Source organism: Pan paniscus, chromosome 10, assembly GCF_029289425.2.
Source record: "Pan paniscus chromosome 10, NHGRI_mPanPan1-v2.0_pri, whole genome shotgun sequence".
NCBI lineage: Eukaryota > Metazoa > Chordata > Mammalia > Primates > Hominidae > Pan > Pan paniscus.
Window position 1 is genome coordinate 24131146 of NC_073259.2, and position 21599 is coordinate 24152744.

The 21599-nt window shown below is 36.4% G+C and overlaps 1 protein-coding gene and 1 pseudogene across 5 annotated transcripts in view; one reads left to right on the forward strand and one right to left on the reverse strand.

Annotated features, from left to right (window-relative positions):
• The window catches only part of PLCZ1 (phospholipase C zeta 1), an 89980-nt gene that overhangs the window by 45552 nt on the left and 22829 nt on the right, over nt 1-21599 (reverse strand). For 3 of the 5 annotated variants that reach the window (XR_008620383.1, XM_055095442.1, XM_057299392.1), the window contains 6 exons: nt 21100-21244; nt 13425-13574; nt 9778-10035; nt 8080-8236; nt 4489-4605; nt 3249-3418 (listed from right to left, as the gene is read on the reverse strand). Coding sequence is in view for 3 of the 5 variants with exons in the window: in XM_055095442.1 (XP_054951417.1) it covers nt 3249-3418; nt 4489-4605; nt 8080-8236; nt 9778-10035; nt 13425-13574; nt 21100-21244 (997 nt within the window). In the remaining 2 variants the exon portion in view is untranslated. The remainder of the gene's footprint in view (nt 1-3248; nt 3419-4488; nt 4606-8079; nt 8237-9777; nt 10036-13424; nt 13575-21099; nt 21245-21599) is intronic. The other 2 variants (XR_008620384.1, XM_057299393.1) reach the window with 1 other exon arrangement.
• On the forward strand, nt 749-2592 carry LOC100987668 (26S proteasome regulatory subunit 4-like; annotated as a pseudogene).

Below are 21599 nucleotides of genomic sequence, written 5' to 3' on the forward strand. Positions count from 1 at the left end.
CCACTTCTTTTTACCAGATCAACTACAAAAAGATGTCAACATTATAATAGCATTGTAAAGTGAAGTCAGTAGTTAATTCTTTGCCAGACCTTGAAGGAGTACCAACAATCCAGTGTTGTAGGCAATTGCTGCCTATCCACTAAATGCTTCTACATCAGAGTCACAAACTCCTTAACAGACAATACAAAAGCCAGCTACATACTTCACAGGCACTGTTTCCTGCAATGGTCAGGATCATTCTAGTCCTGGTCATCTTTGCTATACTTTCCACATTAATTTCTGGAAAACAGCTCTCAATCCTCCCATTCTCAGCTGAGATAAAGTGGCTAGGTCCTGAAGTAGACGTGGAGTGTAGCTTCCCAAATCCTGTGGTATTACGATGGTGGAAAAAGGAGCTGAGCCAGGAAAAGTCGCAGGAGAAGCACATTCTGGAGGCCCCAGCATTTCTTGCACTCTAACAGCCAGGTAATGGGGAGCAGAGGAGCGCTCAGCAGCTGGCAGAGCTTCACTAAGTAATGACATTGCTGGCCAGGGACAGAAACATAAACACTACAAAATTCCAGGTAGGATCTGAGATGGTTTACACAGTTCTAGGAGTAACTAGTTAAATAGAAAGAGGGACGAATGAAACCATAGCCACTCTATTGATTTGCAAACAACAGGTACAGTTATAGCCTAAAATAGAACTGCTCATAAGTAAGTGGAGAGAAAAAGCAACTAAAGGTTTTTCAAAAGATTTAATGACATTTTAAAAAGAAAATAAGCATAGCACTTAGGTTATAGAGGAAAAAGAAAAACGTTTTGAAAAGTCTTTACTAATGGAAACAAATCTTAGACAACTGCTTTTATGCTCCATAAGGTTTTACAGGATGTGATAAAAATAAAAGCTAAAATAATAAGACAAGAGTCTGGAGGAAAGGTGCTAGGTGGGATACAGACAGAAATAAAAAGGAAGCAATATGAGGTCAACCACAATGGGGCAGGAGGACTAATTATGCAGGAGAAAAAAATCATTTCTACATTGAAATCAGTAAAGAACAAAATCAAATACAGACTTTGAATCATCAACATAAAGAAAAAATGTTAAAAGCTCTCCCAGGCCAAGGCAAGATGGGTCAAAGTCAGAGTGGTGGTCATGGTCCTGGAGGTGGCAAGAAGGATGACAAGTTCTAACAACTCAAGGACAAGAAAAAGAAATATGAACCTCCTGTACCAACTAGAGTGGGGAAAAAGAAGAAGAAAACAAAGGGACCAGATGCTGCCAGCAAACTGCCACTGGTGACACCTCACACTCAGTGCCAGTTAAAATTACTGAAGTTAGAGAGAATTAAAGACTATCTCTCATGGAGGAAGAATTTATTAGAAATCAGGAACAAATGAAACCATTAGAAGAAAAGCAAGAGGAGAAAAGATCAAAAGTGGATGATCTGAGGGGGACCCCAATGTCAGTAGGAATCTTGGAAGAGATCATTGATGACAATCATGCCATCGTGTCTACATCTGTGGGCTCAGAACACTACGTCAGCATTCTTTCATTTGTAGACAAGGATCTTCTGGAACCTGGCTGCTCGGTCAGGCTCAACCACAAGGTGCATACCATGATAGGGGTGCTGATGGATGACATGGATCCCCTGGTCACAGTGATGAAGGTGGAAAAGGCCCCCCAAGAGACCTATGCAGATACTGGGGGGTTGGACAACCAAATTCGGGAAATTAAGGAATCTGTGGAGCTTCCTCTCACCCATCCTGAATATTATGAAGAGATGGGTATAAAGCCTCCAAGGGGGTCATTATCTGTGGTCCACCTGGCACAGGTAAAACCTTGTTAGCCAAAGCAGTAGCAAACCAAACCTCAGCCACTTTCTTGAGGGTGGTTGGCTCTGAACTTATTCAGAAGTACCTAGGTGATGGGCCCAAACTCGGACGGGAATTGTTTCGAGTTGCTGAAGAACGTGCACCGTCCATTGTGTTTATTGATGAAATTGACGCCATTGGGACAAAAAGATATGACTCCAATTCTGGTGGTGAGAGAGAAATTCAGCGAACAACGTTGGAACTGCTGAACCAGTTGGATGGATTTGATTCTAGGGGAGATGTGAAAGCTATCATGGCCACAAACCAAATAGAAACTTTGGATCCAGCACTTATCAGACCAGGCCGCATTGGCAGGAAGATTGAGTTCCCCCTGCCTGATGAAAAGACGAAGAAGCACATCTTTCAGATTCACACAAGCAGGATGACGCTGGCTGATGATGTAACCCTGCACGACTTGATCATGGCTAAAGATGACCTCTCTGGTGCTGACATCAAGGCAGTCTGTACAGAAGCTGGTCTGATGGCCTTAAGAGAACGTAGAATGAAAGTAACAAATGAAGACTTCAAAAAATCTAAAGAAAATGTTCTTTATAAGAAACAGGAAGACACCCCTGAGGGGCTGTATCTCTAGTGAACTACCGCTGCCATCAGGAAAATGGTTGGGTGATTTCTCAGTCCCTGAAAGGGATGAGGCTGGGGGAGTTGCCCAGAGGAATCTCTGTTCCCATTGATTTTTATTAGCAAAACATCCTGTGTCTTTTGGAGTACGATGTGTAAGTGCCCACTGGGTAGCCTGTCTGTTGGTCACTGTGCAGCAGTCTGCTTCCCAATAAAGTGTGCTCTTTCACAAACAAACAAACAAAAAAGCTCTCCCAACATGCAGAGGAAAAGGGAATATGTTAAAGTTGACACAAATTAACAGACACTGAAGACAGATACTGGAGAAAGACATATGGATAATTTTTCTTTTTAAGTAATCAAATGATATTCACAGACATATGGGGGGAAGAATCCTGACCTACAAAAGCCTAATTGTGGAGACTGAGGAAAAGAAAAGGGCTCCTAAAATTTCCAGGTAAAATTCATCAAAGGCGAGAAAAAGTAACATGCCCACAAAGTAATTAGTGGGCTGAACTGAGACCTGTATCTCACAATATTAAATGCCTAAACACAATGAAATCATATAGTAGAACTTTGAGGGTTTAGCCTCAATATGTCAATTCACAGGCAGATAATCATTCATGTAAAATTACAACAGGAAGACATTTTTCAGATATAGAAGGATGCTGAAATACTACCCACATATAGTACCTGAAAAGATTAACAGAAATTTAAAAGAAATTGAAGCAAATCAGTGGAATTTAAAATACTAATGTACACTATCTAGTTTATATAATAACCAAAAAATGTAAAAGAAAATGTATGAATCTTACCCTTATTGTAAGTGTAATTGGCATATCCTCTTTTATGTTACTTGGGTTAAAGTATGATTTACTCTCTCTTAAGAAATGTGGTTTCAAAATATATCCAGAACCACCATTATCCAAAAATTTCCCATTTTGCAGATCCATAGGCAGACCAGGGGTCTGGAAATTTAAAGCCACTGTAAGAAAGAAGTATTTTGACATTGTCAGGTAATAGAGAATACAAATAAAGGAACACAAACCACTTACTGAAATCTAATAATGGATTCTATATCCCCAAATGTTCTATGAGCAAGCATCATTAGCCTAATAATTCATGATTTTTAAAACTCTTTCTCCTGCCATGTCTATATTAATGTATATTGATGGGTTGCAAAGTTTAATCTGTAAGTAAATTACTACACAGCTTTGAGTAAAGAAATCAAAATGGTATCCAGTGCAGATTACAGAATAACGATGTTCATGTCAGGTAACACTTAAGAAATATCAGAATAAAGAGTATCAGTGCATTGAATGCAAGAGGTAAAGACATCAACTATGTCATAAATTTTCAAGTCCATGAGATGCTGTTGTCACTTGAGGAGAAAGTGAGAAACAGGCAAAGCAATAATTGTCGTTAAAATATGGAAGTACCTCAGTATAGGCTGGTAAATAGCCACTGTAGAGAGTACCACACTCCACCCTCCACCCAGCCCCAATATCCCCCCTCCTCACACCTACAGGCCTTGCCACAATCCAGTAGAAGGGTAACACCTGGTACTTTCTGATGGGTTAGTGCAGTGCTGTACTAGCTGTTCAATTTGGAATAAGAGTCTGGTGAGGGCAAATAACCAAGTTATGCAATCTTATTCACTTTTCAAAACTATGAATGTAGAAGCTCATGTAAAGTATAAATGATAGAGATCACTTGATTTGAAGAGGCCTTGAGCATATCTCAAGCAAAGGAATTTGATCTTCAATGTCCATTTGGGTTTCCTTGTTCCCTTCCTCCACTACACATATCTCATATTAACTCCTCGTGAATTTAACCACCATTCCCCAAACCATCACTGAGATTTACCCCGCTTCAACCCAGATAGGAATGACTTCAACTCTTAAAACACATGACCCACCATTAGTGCCTGACCCCAAAGCCCCCGAGCTAAAAAATCTTTTACAGAAAGCCCTTTTCATGAGTTTTTCATACATTCATAAAATGAATTCATTTTATGTTACTTCTGCAAACAACTCAATATCCTATATAACATACCCATTTGACAACCTATATTCCAAAATTCTTGGGGATTAAAATTAGAAGAGTCTGCTCTTGTTGCTTTGGGATATATTCTGGTAATGAACTTCCTGGTGTGAAAAATAAACTCATGGACTGAAAAAGAATAATTAAAACATTGTGAAAGAATTCAAATAAATTTCAAAAGCCACTATTTATATATATATATATATATATATCATATAATTCTATAATAGTTTCAACAATTTTGGTATGTATTGTGTTGGCAAAAATTTGCAATTCATGAATATAAAAATAAATCCATGCCTTTATGTTTACAGTATAATTCACTATTATTTAGATGTTAGTGACAATTTTATCATAAAATTTATGTACACTGATCATTCAAGGAAAAAATTGTTTAGATAATTTATATATTTTTTACATCCAAATTATTTCACTTTGTTGTAAGAATACATAAAACTTCAAAATATAATCCATTCATTTTTCAAAACAAAAGCAGCATTTTCCCTTATTATTTTTCCACTTTGATTTTCACAGTAGGGCAGAATCATATGGAAGTCACACAAAGCTATATGATTCCAGCTAAATTAATCCTACTGAACATTTCACAGGTTCTCAGGGTTGACAGGCACCCCAAAGTTGTCCAGTTCGACTTCCAATCCCTTCACTCCAGCATCTTCCCCCAAAGTTTATTCAATCTGTGTTTACATCTCTCCATTGAAAAACTTTCAATGCTTTTAATTATTTCAAATGTCGTTCTTACTGGGATAATCTCTACGTATTTGTAGTATACACACAAACAGGAACAAACATACACACACAGTCTATTTTAGTTTCTGTACATATTCTTTGTGTTTCTTCTTGTCTATATAATATTTAAGTCACTTGAGATTCCAACTAACTTAAACCCTTTACCATTTGGCACCTTCTTCAAATTTTTGAACACAAATTTCATGCTTCTCCAAGGATTTTCTTTTTTCATTAAACAGATCCTGTTTCTGCAACCATTCCTGCTGATATAGTGACTCATCATGGGAGAATGGTTACTGCTTATGGCTCACTTCATTTGCTAAACCAACTAGAATAGAATCACCTCTCCCCTCACCCTAAATATATTATTTAGGAAGCACTGTCAAATTAAAAATTACAGTTAATTTTCTCAATATTTATTTTCAAAAGTTACACATTCCTTGAGGGAAAGTTTATTTTGAAACCCTGTATGTATAAATACAGCATAGGTGTCCAAGTATCATGCCCCCTTATCTAGTCCTAACAGATGTCTGTCCTTAGGCAAAACACATACTCTTCTGAGTCTTAATGTTTCTCATTTTTTACAAAGTAATAAATGTGAATGATGACTAAGGTCTCATAACATAATATGATTTTGTTATTTCTGAGATTAACCTTTAGAAAATAAACATGTTTGTTATTACAAATACAGTTCATGTTTACTGTAAAATAGGACATCAAAGAACAAATCAAACCATATGTCATCATTCAACTGATAACCACTGATAACTCCTTCACATATATCTTCCCATTCTTTTGTATGTGTATAATTTTTAGTTGAATGATAATGTTTGTTCCCTTTCACAAACCATTATCTTTATTTACAATAATAATGTGAACATCATTTCATTTCAATAATATTCATCTACAACATTATTTTTAATGATTTTCATTATGTTTATAATAATAATTGGCATCCTTGAAGTTAAACCTTTGCAGACATCATTGATTATTTACTATTAACTTTTGGTGCAAGAAAAATGCTCTATGCCCCTTCAAAGAAATGGTAATGTTATACTTTGACTCTACTCAGAACTATCTAATTCCTTTCCAAAATTTTTGCAAGTATTTAATATGATGAGAGTAATATAATTATAATTAATTTATGCTGTGCCTACAGGACCTGTCCTTATGAACGACATGAAGGAACAGAGACCAGTAAAGCGTGTCATTCAAACTCTCTTAACCATACCTTATAGTAAGAAATACATTTTACAATCCAACACACATGCACGATGCACAATTGCTTCATAAAACCATATTTATTATTACTGCTTGCAATACACTTTTATTCTATTCTATTCTATTCTATTCTACTCCATTCCATTCCATTCCATCCCATTCCATTCTACTCTATACTACTCTATTCTATTCTATTATTTAACTGTAGTCCAGACCTACTGAATTGATTTTTGGTTACAACACACAGGTTAAAAAAGGAAAAGAGCCTTTAAAAAATCCAGGATCTCTCTAATAGATAGTTAGAGAATATGAACTAAAGTATACTTCAAAATCTTTGGGTATCTATGACCAGCCCAATAAGGTTAATCATTAAAGCTATCAGAATCCGCATTCCCAAACAGCCAGCAGCTTTTCTCAAGTCAATTGCGGGTGCTGATTTTCCTTCTGTGGTGTTTCTACACAAGGTGGTAGATTGCATTTTTTTAACTTTTAATTTTTGTGGGTACATAGATAAATATATTTATGGAGTACACAAGATATTTTGACAAAGATATACAATGTCTAGTAACACATCAGGATAAGTGGTGTATCCATCACCCCAAGCATTTATCCTTTGTGTAACAAACAATCCAATTATACTCTTTTAGTTATTTTTAAATATACAATAAACTATTGTTGACTGTATCACTATCAAATACTATGTCTTATTCATTCTATGTAACTATAGTTTTGTATCCATTATTGTCCCTACTTCCCCCATACCCCTACTACTAAAAAAAACTGCCATTTTTTGAGGATTAGCAGAGTCACCTGGCTGTTAAGTTAGTTGCTCATTCCCTTTTAAGTTTGGGACATTCCCCACATAATGAGTCTTCTTTCTATTCTCTTTCTCAGGCCCCGTTTTACCTTGGGCACTGCCAAACAGAATAACCACCTCCGTTTTAGAATTAGACGCAGTGAAAGGAAGATGCAGAGACAGATGGCACCTCTACAGGTGTGCAGTGGGGCATGCACACTCTGCACAGCCATCTGGTAGTCCAGCCTGGGCACCATTTCTTCCGCTTCCTTCACCATAGACATAGAGCCTCCAAGTCTGATTAACCCTACCCTCTTCAATGCCTATTAAATCCACAGAGTTCATCCTGTCTCCGCTCTCACTGCCAGAAATCTTTATTACCACCTTCCTGCCTGCAATCTCACCCTTTGGCTGCTATCAGAGGTATTGTTTAGAAATACAGTGGATCATGCCACTCCTGAGAGTTCAATCTTCTCCTGCGCACCTTCGCTTCCAGGACAAAGTTCAAGCCTTCTAATTCGGCTCTGCCTCCCTCTGCAGCCCTGCCACTGCTCTCCTATACAAACTGCTCACCACAGCCCCCCAGCCCTCAACAAATGTGGCCACATCGGACATTCTCAATCAAAATGTCATGGCTTAGGAAAGTTAATTAATGGCTAAGATCCATGAAATAAAACTTAATGAGACCTGAGGTATGTAACCCCATTCTAAATTATGTTAAATGTGTTGAAATTTTATGAGAATATACATTTTGTAAATATCATTGAGCAATCTTAACACCCTAGCAGTGAATCTAACTCATTTAAACATTTCATCTATTTGAGTCACAAAAAATTTACCTCGCAATTTTGAAAGTTTTCGGGCTTGTGTCTCCCCAATAGAATTATTTTCATTAAATTGCTGATATAATCTTGAATGTTGAAAGCTTTTGAACTTCTCAGCTTTCGTATAAATGACAAGATCAGATAAAGCCAGAGCAATTTTTAGCTTCCTGGTCTAAAAATAAAATGCAGTAATTTTACATTTTTATGCTAATCATTGGGAAAAAAAATCTTTTTCTAGTAAAGAAAATACACTTTCAAATAAATGATTTTTATCTTTTCATAAGATTATCTCCTCAAACACCATTTGATTAACTCAATGTGATTATTTTTGGGAACAAAAAAAATTTAATGTTAATATAAGCTAGCTTAAATTTAAAAATCATGATTAATGTAATAAGTATGGAGGACCACAATTATTACTATTTATTTTTTCCTAAAGATCTCAGTGTATTCCCATGAATTTTATAATTTTAGGAATTTTTGTCATGAATAAATTTATATTGAAATGACTTCTATTACACAGCGAACATTTGCCATTTCACAACCTGGCATCTATTTCTTTTACACTTCTTTTTAGCCATTTCCCAAGTTTTGTTTTGGGAAAACATTTCTTGCTCATGCTCAATCCAAGTATGAGTCAGGCAGATTGGGCCAGCTAAACAGAGCTTTGCATTCCCCTAGCAACAGTAATTGATTCTGGGATGTGCGCATAACCAGATCAGAGCCAACGTACAAAAAAAAAAAAATTGCTTGCTCTGCCAAGAGATAGGCATTCCACTGGATTTGAAGCTGAAATGATATAAAGCTGACTCCTTGCAATAGCCATGCACCAACACAGAGGAAGTGGGAGCAAAGCTGGAGAAAGAATTGAAGTTCTGCTGACTTTATGTGAGACACTATATCAAGTCATTTTTTAAACTAAAATCCCTTTCACTGAACTTTTCATCTATGTAGGCCAATTAATTAATTATCATTTTATTTAAACCAGCTGGATTGGTTTTGTGTCACATGCAACCTAATATACTTTCTTTCATCATGCTAATGTATATACATATAACACTATGTATTATAAATATTGAATCTTGTCTTTGTCTTTACTTGGGACCAGGGAAATTACGTTGTGTATCTCTGCATCTTTTGCACTTCGCACAAAGCCTGCTTCATAAGAATGCATAATATTTATCAATTATAGAGAATTTTTTTTTTTTTTTGAAACAGGATCTCTCATTCTGTTGCCCAGGCTGGAGTGCAATGGCTCGATCTCGGCTCACTGCAACATCCGCGTCCCAGGTTCAAGCAATTCTCCTGCTTCAGCGTCACAAGTAGTTGGAACTACAGGCATGCGTCACCATGCCCGGCTAATTTTTGTATTTTTAGTAGAGACGGGGTTTCACCATGTTGGCCAGGCTGATCTCAAACTCCTGACTTCATGTGATCCACCCACCTCAGCCTCCCAAAGTGCTGGGATTACAGGCATGAGCCACTGTGCTCAGCCTAGAGAAAAAAAATGTTTAAGCAGCTAACATAAGAAAAGAGGCAATTTAAAAAATTCATCTTCCACCATCGATGTTTTCAAAGTAAATTGTAAATGATAGACTAGAGTTTTTATAAGAAGGAAAATGATTTTTCTCCAGAATTTTAAAAAAAATCTCCAAGAATAAAATTAGAAAACTTTCCAATCACTTGTAAGATTTTCACAAAGCACCACCTCACCTTCTTTTTCTTGAAAAGCATTACTCCAGGTAACTTTTTTACCCCTGTTTCCTTGTCTTGATTGTCTCCTAAAACAGATTCCAATACTTCTGATTCTTTGAATTTCTCCTCCTCCTCCTCCTCCTCCTCCTCCTCTCCATCTGCCACTTCTTCTTCCCATTCCTCCACCTTACCACGCTTATCAGAACCTTTTCTTTCACGCGTTTCCTTTAAGGTTCCTATTTTCTTATTTTTAACTAATATTTTGAATTTTAGTGCCTAAGGAAACAATTTGAGAGATACAATTACACATTTACAAGTAAATTTGCATTGTAACAGTCACTGAAAAGTGTTTCACTATATTTCCAATTAGCCTACAGTAATAAGATGTAAGAACTCCATTTTTTCCCATACCCCTATTCACATCTCAGTAGAGGAATGAATACAGTGATATAATGCTATTGATTGTAATTCACCAAAAAATAAGCCTGTTGTGATTGAGATTTACCATATGCCATTGCTTTTTATATCTCACAAGTTGGTACTATTCCAACAATTTGAAATATGTGAAAAGTATATATATATAAATACTTACCATGATATTGCAATGAAAATGTTACAACTTCTGGTAGTAAAAGCTTCAGCTCATCATTTTCTTATCCAACATTAAAAAGTATTAAATGAAATCAGGTATATTAAAATGTCTATCATAAGTGTCTGGCATCTAGTATAGACTAAATTAAAGATTCGTAATAAAGGCTCTTCAAATTTCTTCTGTATTACACATAAACATCATTAACTTAATATTTTCTGTCCTTCAAACTTAGAAGCATAGCAAAATTTACCATCAGTGTCACTTGTTCTAAATCTGAAGGCTTCTGGTTCCATTCTTTCACTTGGTTATTCCTGCCCTTAGGATAATTTCTTTAATTTAACAAGTACATTTAAGTACCGGCTGTGTTATATACAATGCTGAAATCTGGGTTATAAAGTAAAGTTCTTTTCTCCAAGGAGCTTTGATTGTCCTTTCTCTTTTGTCATCCTCAGGTATCCATTCAAATTATTCCATCATCTTGGGTCTTCCCTCTTTCACAATGACCCTTATGATACTCTCCACTGCAGAGTTTACCAAATGCACTCTGCAATCCCATGTATCAAGAATATTATCAGCTTGGGAAAGCGACAAATTCCTAGGATCTACTTCAAAATAAGGGAATCAGAATCTTGAATTGTGGGGCTGGAATTGGGCCTCCCTAAATAAGTCTCTAGGCAATTCTTTTACACACAAGGACTGAATATTGTAGGATAAGGTAACTTTTTTTTTTTTTTTTAGAGACGGAGTCTCACTCTGTCACCCAGGATGGAGTGCAGTGACATGATCTCAGCTCACTGCAACCTCCGCCTCCTGGGTTCAAGAGATTCTCCTGCCTCAGCCTCCCAAGTAGCTGGGATTACAGGGTAACTTTAATTCTTCATTTACTCATTGAAAAGCACCTCCCTGCTTTAATATGGAGCTAAAATTTGAATGAAAGCTATGTACGGGAATGCTAGAAAAATAGATTCATATATAATAGGAAGTGGGATTCTCTTCCAAGAAAGCTGAAAATTATAAGTTCTAGAATTGGACTATGATTCGGGTTTAATCTTTGATGATATGTTTCGAAATTCTTTACTATTTCTTTCCACCACAATTGAACACATTGAGTCTGTGGGCATTCTTATGCCACAAAAGAACCATGGTCTTTCCGTTTATCACACAGTTCATTCTTTTCTGTCTCAGTTCTATCATCAGCCCTATATGTCTTGTCACTAGTGTCACAACACTTTCACTTGAAAATTTTTCACTGATTTAAATAAAATGTTAAAAGAAGTAAAATTTGAAGATCTTCCAAATTTATTATGTCAAGGAGAAAAGTTCAGCCCTGGAAACTTAGTCATGTAATACAGCTGTTTTTCTTCGATGGTGCATGACCATTGCTTTCTGACCTTTGTGTTGAGATGTTATACATTGACCAGACTCCTTATTCTTTATTCAAACCCTGACTAAATGACCTTAGAGATAGAGAACCTTGTGATTACCTCTTTACAATAGAATGTTAAGCAAACCCCTTAGAGTGTAATCAACCGTAGCCAATCAAATCTTAAATCTGTACGTTAGCCCTTGTGTGGAGAATACTGTAATTCTGTTCTGTACCTCTGTTTTTGCCTGTATAAAACAATTTTCACTTTTTCCCACACCAGGAGCAATGACTACTATTCTTTGCTGTCTTGTGTGTCCCAGAAAGCTACCCTTACACTTTGCACTTGAATAAATTCTTCTAACTGAATCCCAAGCCTTTTGATTATTTTAAGTTGGCAAAAAAAAAATAAGGAAAATATAGAGGGAAATACCCAAATATTACAAAAATATTGTTATGTCTAGCAAAAATGAAGACATGTCAAAACCAAACTATTTGTTGTTAGACAATACTATTCATCAAAAATAAAGTTTATTTGTAATCTGATAAAATTTGGGATAGGGAGAAAGGCCCAGCAAAGGAAACTAAGCAGGAGTGGTCAAAGAGGAGTGAGGGAAGGCTAAAGAATGTGGTGTTACAGCAGAAAGTAATTCAGGGAAAGGAAGTGGAGGTCCACAGTATTGAATGTTAATGAGAGGACAACCAGATGAAGACTAAAAGAGGTTCATTAGAATTTATCAGTAAGAAAATCCTTGATGAATGTGATGGGAACTTTCCTGTGAAGCAATTAGAAGAGAAAGAGGGACTGAACAGGTTGCAAGGAGACAAGAAAATGAAAATTTGGGCCGTGAGAGGGAGTAATTCCTTTCTTTCTTTTTTTTTCAATAAGAAGGAGTTTCGTTCTTTTTGCCCAGGCTGGAGTGCAGTAGCTCAATCTTGGCTCACTGTAACCCCCGCCTCCCGGGTTCAAGCGATTCTCCTGCCTCAGTCTCCCTAGTAGCTGGGATTACAGGTGGATGCCACGACACCCAGCTAATTTTTGTATTTTTAGTAGAGACGGGGTTTCACCATGTTGCTCAAGGCTGGTTGTGAACTCCTAACCTCAGGGGATCCGCCCTCCTCAGCCTCCCAAGGTGCTGGGATTACAGGCATGAGTCACTGCACCGGGCCATAGAGAGGGAGTAATAAAGAGACAGCCAGAGAGAGAAGTGAAGTCCTGATGGTAGATGTGGACGTGATTTTTCAAAGCAAATACTTCAGTATGCTCAAATTAAGACGGAAAGGGTCATAGAGACAGGGAAATTGAAAAGAGTAGATTTTTTAAAGGGGAACTTGCTACCCAGCTGTTGAGATATTGGGTACTGACTCTATTTATAATCTAGAACTTTTGCCACTTTCTAGGACTTTTGCCTGTAAAACATACTAAATTTCTGGTCCTTAATACTAATTGCTTTGATATTGTGGACCCATGGGGTAGGAGACACAATCAAAATGTGGGTTGTATGTATATATATATACATTTTATCGAAATATATTCACCTAAGCATTCATGAGAACATTCCCTAAGCAACATTGCAAAGATAAACCTCTATACGTGATCAAAACTAAGCATTTTCATTGGTCTCTAGCCCAGTTTCACGGGCCAATATAACAGTGACATGTTTTCATGGACTTTTTTCTTAACCTGAGTTTCTCAGAAAAAAATGTTACCTCTGGTGATGGTAGAGTATCAGGAAAATCATCAAGCATATCAGAAAGCAAGGACTCTCCAAAAGTAGCCTGCAAATTGTCTGCCATTACTTCTTGTTGGGCAGTGGAGCAGTGATTTTCTAAAGAGAGCACCACTGGGTAGTCAGATGTCTAAAAAAGTAACCATTACTATGGTTATTCATCAAAACTTCTAAATAATTGTAAGGCAATTAATATAAGTGCTTAATGTATTTTAAAACTTACTTCTAACGTTTAGTACCTTTGCAAAATAAGTATTCTTTAAACTGAAAGTACTTTTGAGTTTGGCAAAACAGAGACCATTAAATCTGCATAAAAAGAAATGTATTACTATTTGCACCAAAAGAATAGGAACAACTGAAGCATCCATCAGTGAGTACTTATTTAAATAAATTATACTGGCCAGGCTCAGTGGCTCACACCTGTAATCCCAGCACTTTGGGAGGCTGAGGTGGGCAGATCACCTGAGGTCAGGAGTTCGAGGCCAGCTTGTCCAAAATAGTGAAACCCCATCTCTACTAAAATCACAAAAATTAGCCAGGTGTGGTAGCGTGTGCCTGTAATCCCAGCTACTCAGGACACTAAGGCAGGAGAATCACTTGAACCCGGGAGGCAGAGATTACAATGAGCCGAGGTTGCGCCATTGCATTCCAGCCTGGGTGACAGAGCAAGACTCCATCTCAAAAATAATAATAATAATAATAAACAAATTATACCATATCCATATAAAGGAATGATATAGACCAATTAAGAAGAAGGCAGGATGAGCATGGTGGCTCACACCTGTAATCCCAGCACTTTGGGAGGCCGAGGCGGGTGGATCACCTGGGGTCAGGAGTTCGAGACCAGGCTGGCCAACATGGCGAAACCCCATCTCTACTAAAAATGCAAAAAAGCAAATTAGCTAGGCGTGGTGGCAGGTGCCTGTAATCCCAGTTACCTGGGAGGCTGAGGCAGGAGAAGTGCTTGAACCGGGAGGTGGAGGTTGCAGTGAGCCGAGATTGCACCATTGCACTCCAGCCTGGGTGACGGAACGAGACTCTGTCTCAAAAATAAAAATAAAAAAAAAGAAGAAGAAGACAGAGCTATCTATACTGCTATAGAAAGTTATCTACGGGTTTATGAAGAAAAGCAAGTTACCAAAAAGTAGCATGCTATATTTTTATTGTTAATATACAAATATTTAGAGATTTTAAAAAGTGAAACAAAAACATTATTAACACTGATGAGTTGGGGGAAATGTCAATATTCTGCTTTTTCAGTTTTAAGTTCTGAAATCAAAACTCATTGTTTTAGAATTAGAAACAAAGATAAAGATATTTCCAGTTTCTAATAGCAAAGGAGTTTTATTAAGTGAAGGTGGCTCTACAAAGGTATTTTCTGCCCTTTCTCATTGCTGTAACTTCAAAACTTGCCATTAAATAGGGAACAAAACATCATTGGATCTTATTTATGATTTTTTTCTTTGTTTTGATTTCACATATACTTATCAGGGCACAAATTTACCAATTTGTAAACAAGCCAGGGAATCACAAGTCTTACTGCATTTTCACAGCACTCAGAACAGGGTCGATTATTACTATGTCTTTTTAATGTATGAGTGTATTGCTCTGTGGCTGCTGTGACAAAAATTACTACAAACGTTGGTGGCTTAAAACAACAACATTTATTCTCTCACTGTCTAGTCACCAGAAGTTTGAAATCAGTTTCACTGGTCTCAAATCAAGGTGTTGGTAAGGCTGCACTCCCTTGGAAGGCACTGGAGAAGAATCCTCCTTGCCTCTTCCAGGTTTGGGTGGCTGCCCACATTCCTTGGCTTGTGGCCACATCTCTCTAATCTCTGTCCCTGTCTTCCCATTGCCTCCTCCTTTGGTGTATCAAATCTCTCTCTACTTCCTTCTTATAAAAGTCCTTATGATGGTGTTTAGCGCCTACTCAAATAATCCAGAATAATCTCCCCATCTAGAGGTCTTTAACTTAATTACATCTACAAAGACACTTTTTCCAAATAAAACAACATTTACAAGTTCCAGGAATTAAAACTTAATATTTTTGGAAGCCCTTATTTGACCTACACAATGATCTTCTCAACTAGAGTGAGTCCACTGACTCACTCTGATCCCAAAAGAATAGGTAAAGTTTTTTCCAAATATAATAAGTAATTCTGAGACTGGGCAAAGTGATGGCCTAAAAGGTGGATTCTTCCATGAGGCCCTGATGTCACTGACATCATTTCTCTTTCTTCTTGGCTCCATCTTGTGGGAAGATCCTCTTTCTTTTATCTTCCCTGGCCACATTGAAAGTGGATGTTGAGGAGTTTGCTCTCTTGAAAGCCAAGCAAAGTTTGCCCCCCATTTCCTTACCAAAGGCTGTTTTAAGGCTCACCTAAGAGTCATACTTATGAGGTTTTTTTGGCAGTATAAGTCCCTCAAAACTTAGATTTCTTATGTATTTATTCTAGTAAACTCATGCAACTAGACCAAATTATGACTTCCCTAGTCATAATTATTGTCTATTTAATTTCATGTCCTCTTTTTCCAAATTAATAGTGACTACCTTGAGTAGGAAGTCTAAACTTTAATCTTATCTATGCTGCAAAACTGAGTCACCTTGTTCAGCTGGGAAGTCTCATTGAGTCTCCACTGCTCAAAGCCTTGTTTAAAATCTCACTTCTTGCTCTTTCAGGTGTTTTTACACGCATTTTATTGTGTATACTTAAGGTATACAACATGATGTTATGGAACACACGTAGATAGTAAGAAGGTTATTACAGTGAATCAAATTAACATATCCATCTATCCATCATTTCACAGTTACCCTTTTTAAAATTTTTGTAGCAAGAGCAGCTAAAATCTATTCATTCAGCATGAATACCATATACAGTACAATTTTATTACCTATAATCCTCATATGATACATTAGATGTCTAGACTTTTTCATCCTACATATGTGCTACTTTGTAGCCTCTGACCTACCTTTCTCCATTTTCTTCTCCCTCCTCACACCTCGTTCCTGTCAACCACTGTTTTGTTATCTATCTCTGTACATTTGAGAGTTTTTTTTCTAAATTCCACATAAAAGTGAGATCAGGCATTATTTCTTTCCGTGTCTGGCTTATTTCACTTAACATCATGTCCTGACTCATGTTGTGGTAAATGGAAAGATCTCATTCTTTGTAAAGACTGAATCATATTCCATTGCATATATCCATTTACTTTATTCATTTGTCTGTCAATGAACACTAGGTTGTTTCCATATCATGTCTATTGTGAACAATTCTACAGTGAACACTGCAGCACAAAAACTTTATGAGATGGTTATTTAATTCCCTTTGGGTATGTACCCAGAAGAGGGATTACTGGGTCATATGGTGGCTCTATTTTTTATTTCTTTAGAAACCTCCATGCTGTATTCCCATTGGTGGTACCAATCTACATTTCCATCATCAGTGTACAGAGTTCCCTTTTTGCCACGCCCTCGCCAACGTTTGTTATCATTTGACTTTTTGATGAGACCTTCTAACATGGTAAGACTGTGAGGTGGTATCTCATAGTGGTTTTGATTTGCATTTCCCTGGTGACTAATAATGTTGAGTACCTTTTCATATACTTGTTGGCCATTTTCATGTCTTCTTTGGAGAAATGCCTATTCAGGTTTTTTGTTCATTTTTTAATCAAGTTTTTTTTCCACTAATGAGTTGTATGAATTCTTTATAAAATTTGGATATTACTCCCTTATCAGATACATGGTTTGCAAATATTTTTTCCCCAATTCATAGGCTGCCCTTTGATTTTGTTGGTTGATTGTTTCCTTTGCTGTGCAAAAGCTTATTAGTTTGATGTAGTCCCAGTTATTTATTTTTGCTTTTGTGATCTGAGCTTTTGATGTAATATCAAAATAATAATTGCCAAAGTCAGTGTCTAGGAGCTTTTCCCCTATGTTCCCTTTTAGGGTTTTCATAGTTTCTAATATTATATGTAAGTTCTTTATCCATTTTAACATGATTCGTTGTGTATGGCATAAGATAAGGGTCTAATTTCGTTCTTTAGCATGTCGAAATTCAGTTTTTTCAGTACCATTTATTGAAGACACTATCCTTTACCATTTTGCCTTCTTGGTCTCCTTGACAAAAATTAGGTTGACCATATATGCTTAGGTTGATCTCTAGGCTCTCTATTCTGTTCCACTGGTCTATATGTCTGTTTTTCTGCACAGGACCATGCTGTATTGATTACTATAGCTTTGTAATATAATTTTAAATCAGAAAGTGTGATGCCTCCAACTTTGTTTTCATTTCTCAGCATTATTTTGGCTATTTGAAGTCTTTTATACTTCTTTACAAATTTTAGGACTTTTTTTTCTATTTCTATGAATAATGCCTTTGGAATTTTGATAAGAATTGCATTAAATCTGTATACTGTAGCCTAGTATAGTTGTTCACACCTGTAATCCCAGCACTTTGGAAGGCCAAGATGAGAGGATCTTCTGAGGCTGGGACTTTGACACCAGCCTTGACAACATAACAATACCACACCCCAAGGGAAAAAAAACCCTGTGTATTGCTTTAGACAGCATGAACATTTTAACAATATTATTTTATATCTTCTGATTCAGGAGTATAGGATATCTTTTCACGTATTTGTGTCTCCAATTTCTTTCATCCATGTTTTATAGTTTTCAGTATACAGATCTTTCACTTCCTTGGTTAAATTTATTCCTAGATATGTCATTTTTATACTATTGTAAATGAGATTTTTTCTTAATTTCTTTCAATTAGGTCACTATTTGCGTATAAAAATACTACTGATTTAAATATGTCGATTTTGTGTTCTGCAACTTTACTGAATTCATTTATGAGTTCTAACAGGGTTTTTTGTGGGGAATTGTTGGGCTTTTTTACATACAGGATTATGTCATCTGCAAATAAACATAATGTTGCTTCTTTTCTTCCTATTGGAAATAATAGAAAGCATTGCATTTTGTCTCTTTTTCTTATCTAGTTGCCCATTTCTTGCTTTTTGGAATCTTAGAAGCTGTAGGCTTTTCATCCTTGCAAGGCCTTTGAATTTTAAGACTGTCACTATTTTTTTAAATTCATTTTTCCACTCTGAATTAGGTGAGGGAGTTAGCCATGCAAATATTTGGGAAGAGTATTTCATATAAAGGGGGAATAGCAAGTACAAAGGCCTTGAGATATGTCTGAAAAAGACGAAGGAGGCCAGAATGGCCAAGTGAACAGGGATGGAGTAGCAGGAGAGTTAAAATAGGTAATGAAAAACTGAGCACTTATGGCCTTGTGAGTCATTGTACAAATTTCAGCTTTTATTTTGAGTGAGGCCGAAGGCTTTGAGAAGGGGAATGACATAGTCTGAGTTACCAAAAATCACTCTGGTTGATATGTTGAGATGAGATTGCAGGGGAATAAGAAAAGAAGCAAGAATATCAGAGAAGAGGGCGGTGGGATCATTTAAATGAGAGGTGATGTTGGTTGACTACGACAGTGACAGTAAAAATGGGCAGAGATAGTTAAATTCAGGATACATTTTAAAAGTAAAGCCACTGCTCAAAAGAAGACATTTATGCAGCCAAAAAACACATGAAAAAATGCTCATCATCACTGGCCATCAGAGAAATGCAAATCAAAACCACAATGAGATGCGATCTCACACCAGTTAGAATGGCGATCATTAAAAAGTCAGGAAACAACAGGTGCTAGAGAGGATGTGGAGAAATAGGAACACTTTTACACTGTTGGTGGGACTGTAAACTAGTTCAACCATTGTGGAAGTCAGTGTGGCGATTCCTCAGGGATCTAGAACTAGAAATACCATTTGACCCAGCCATCCCATTACTAGGTATATACCCAAAGGATTACAAATCATGCTGCTATAAAGACACATGCACACGTATGTTTACTGCGGCACTATTCACAATAGCAAAGACTTGGAACCAACCTAAATGTCCAACAACGATAGACTGGATTAAGAAAATGTGGCACATATACACCATGGAATACTATGCAACCATAAAAAATGAAGAGTTCATGTCCTTTGTAGGGACATGGATGAAACTGGAAACCATCATTCTCAGCAAACTATCGCAAGGACAAAAAACCAAACACCGCATGTTCTCACTCATAGGTGGGAATTGAACAATGAAAACACATGGACACAGGAAGGGGAACATCACACTCTGGGGACTGTTGTGGGGTAGGGGGAGGGGGGAGGGATAGCATTAGGAGATATACCTAATGCTAAATGACGAGTTAGTGGGTGCAGCACACCAACATGGCACATGTATCCATATGTAACTAACCTGCACATTGTGCACATGTACCCTAAAACTTAAAGTATAATAATAATAATAATAAAAGTAAAGCCAAGATGATTTACTGAAGAATTGATTGAGGGGATTGAGAGAAGGAGAAGAAGGCTACAGTTGGCAAAAAAGGTCTTGGTTAGAGCACATGAAAGTTGTCATTGATGAGATGGGGAAGATCGTGGCGAGAGCAGGACTAGAGAAATATCAGGGAGCTCAATTTTAAACATGTTAAGTTAAATATGCCTATTCATATCCAAGTGGTAATGTCAAACAGGCAGTTGTGTACATTGGTGTGAATTCAAGAAAGAGACTGGAGTAGAAATAAATAAATTTAGAAATAATAGAAACTACATGTTTAGGAGAATCAGTGCCATACTCTCAATGTTTTTCTATTAAGATAGAAATTGTTCATATATGATATTTGTATCTTTGAAATATTTATTTTGTACTCCATTTTAATGTATAGTAGATAAATTTATATAAATTTGTGATTTTAAGTTTATGTTGACAGATTATGTAATGTATTGACATAAGAGAACTTTAAGTTTATTACATTTGTAAATTTAATGTATTAGGTACACATTACACAGTTTTAGTACATAGTAAGAATTCTTTTAGTCATTTTGATTGTACTGAAATTGTACTATAATTGAAGTACTTAAGAAATCAAGTGTGTTAAGTTTACAAAAACAACAAAATGTCTGAAGGTACAAAATTAGCCATGTTTATAAATGAAACCAGTGTTATTTAGAACTCCTTAACATTGAGGGATTGCAAAAACCTGCTCAATTTATAGAGTAGGATTCATAAACTGAGCCCAAATTCTAGGAATAACTATATCGTTGAATCTGTAATAAATTAAACATTGTTGAATCCAAAGTAAACTTCTGAACATTTCTTACTATATCAATAGCTGTCATTATAGTCATTAAAATGTCAGCAATTGAAATGATGCATTGTTGACACATTTTATTTTGTCTTGAAAGTAAAAGAGTTGAATATTGGTAAACTATCTACTATTACCTAGACCAGTATTTCTCAAACTTTCCTGGCCATCATCCACAATAATAAATATATTTTACATTGTGAAACAATACACACACACACGAGTAAACAAAAAGTTCCATGAAACACTATGTACCTTACCACCTGAAACTAACTTTGATAAATCTACCTTTAACTATATACAACATGGATTCCACTGCCTACTAATGGATCATAACCCACAATTTGAAATATCATCTAAAGTAAGGCTAAGCATTATAGGATTTTGAAGCAAGTAAATTAGAATTGCTTCTGTTTAAATAGCTACAGTTGAACAAAGATATGTACATACCATGAATGCATACTTGTGTATAGCTTGGATAACAGTTTTAAACAGAAGTTTGCTTGTGAGTGTGTAGCCATGATATACAACAGGTTCATTTTGTGCTCCATCCCAGCAGTCAATCTCCAAACAACGGCATCCTTTCACAAGGGCACTAGCAAAATTTCAGCAAAATAAAATGTTACTCCTGGACCATTAAAAATATATACCAAAGTATTAAAATATTCCAAAGACCATTTGATTTTATAATAAATGCATAAATGAGTCCATAAAACTCTACGAAAACTTGTCTTTGGGACAAGTTTTGAGTCTCTAGAAATTTGCATTAAAAAGGAAGACACATACTATCTGTGTAGTACAATACTGTGTCTTTCTCGCTAGTCAAATGTTTTACTCTTCTGTGCTCTCCATACAAGGCTTGGTTTTCAGTAAGCAATGAAGATACCTGCTCTGTAGTTGTAGCTCTGAAACATCCCTACTCCCAACCCATATAATTTTACTTATGGTGG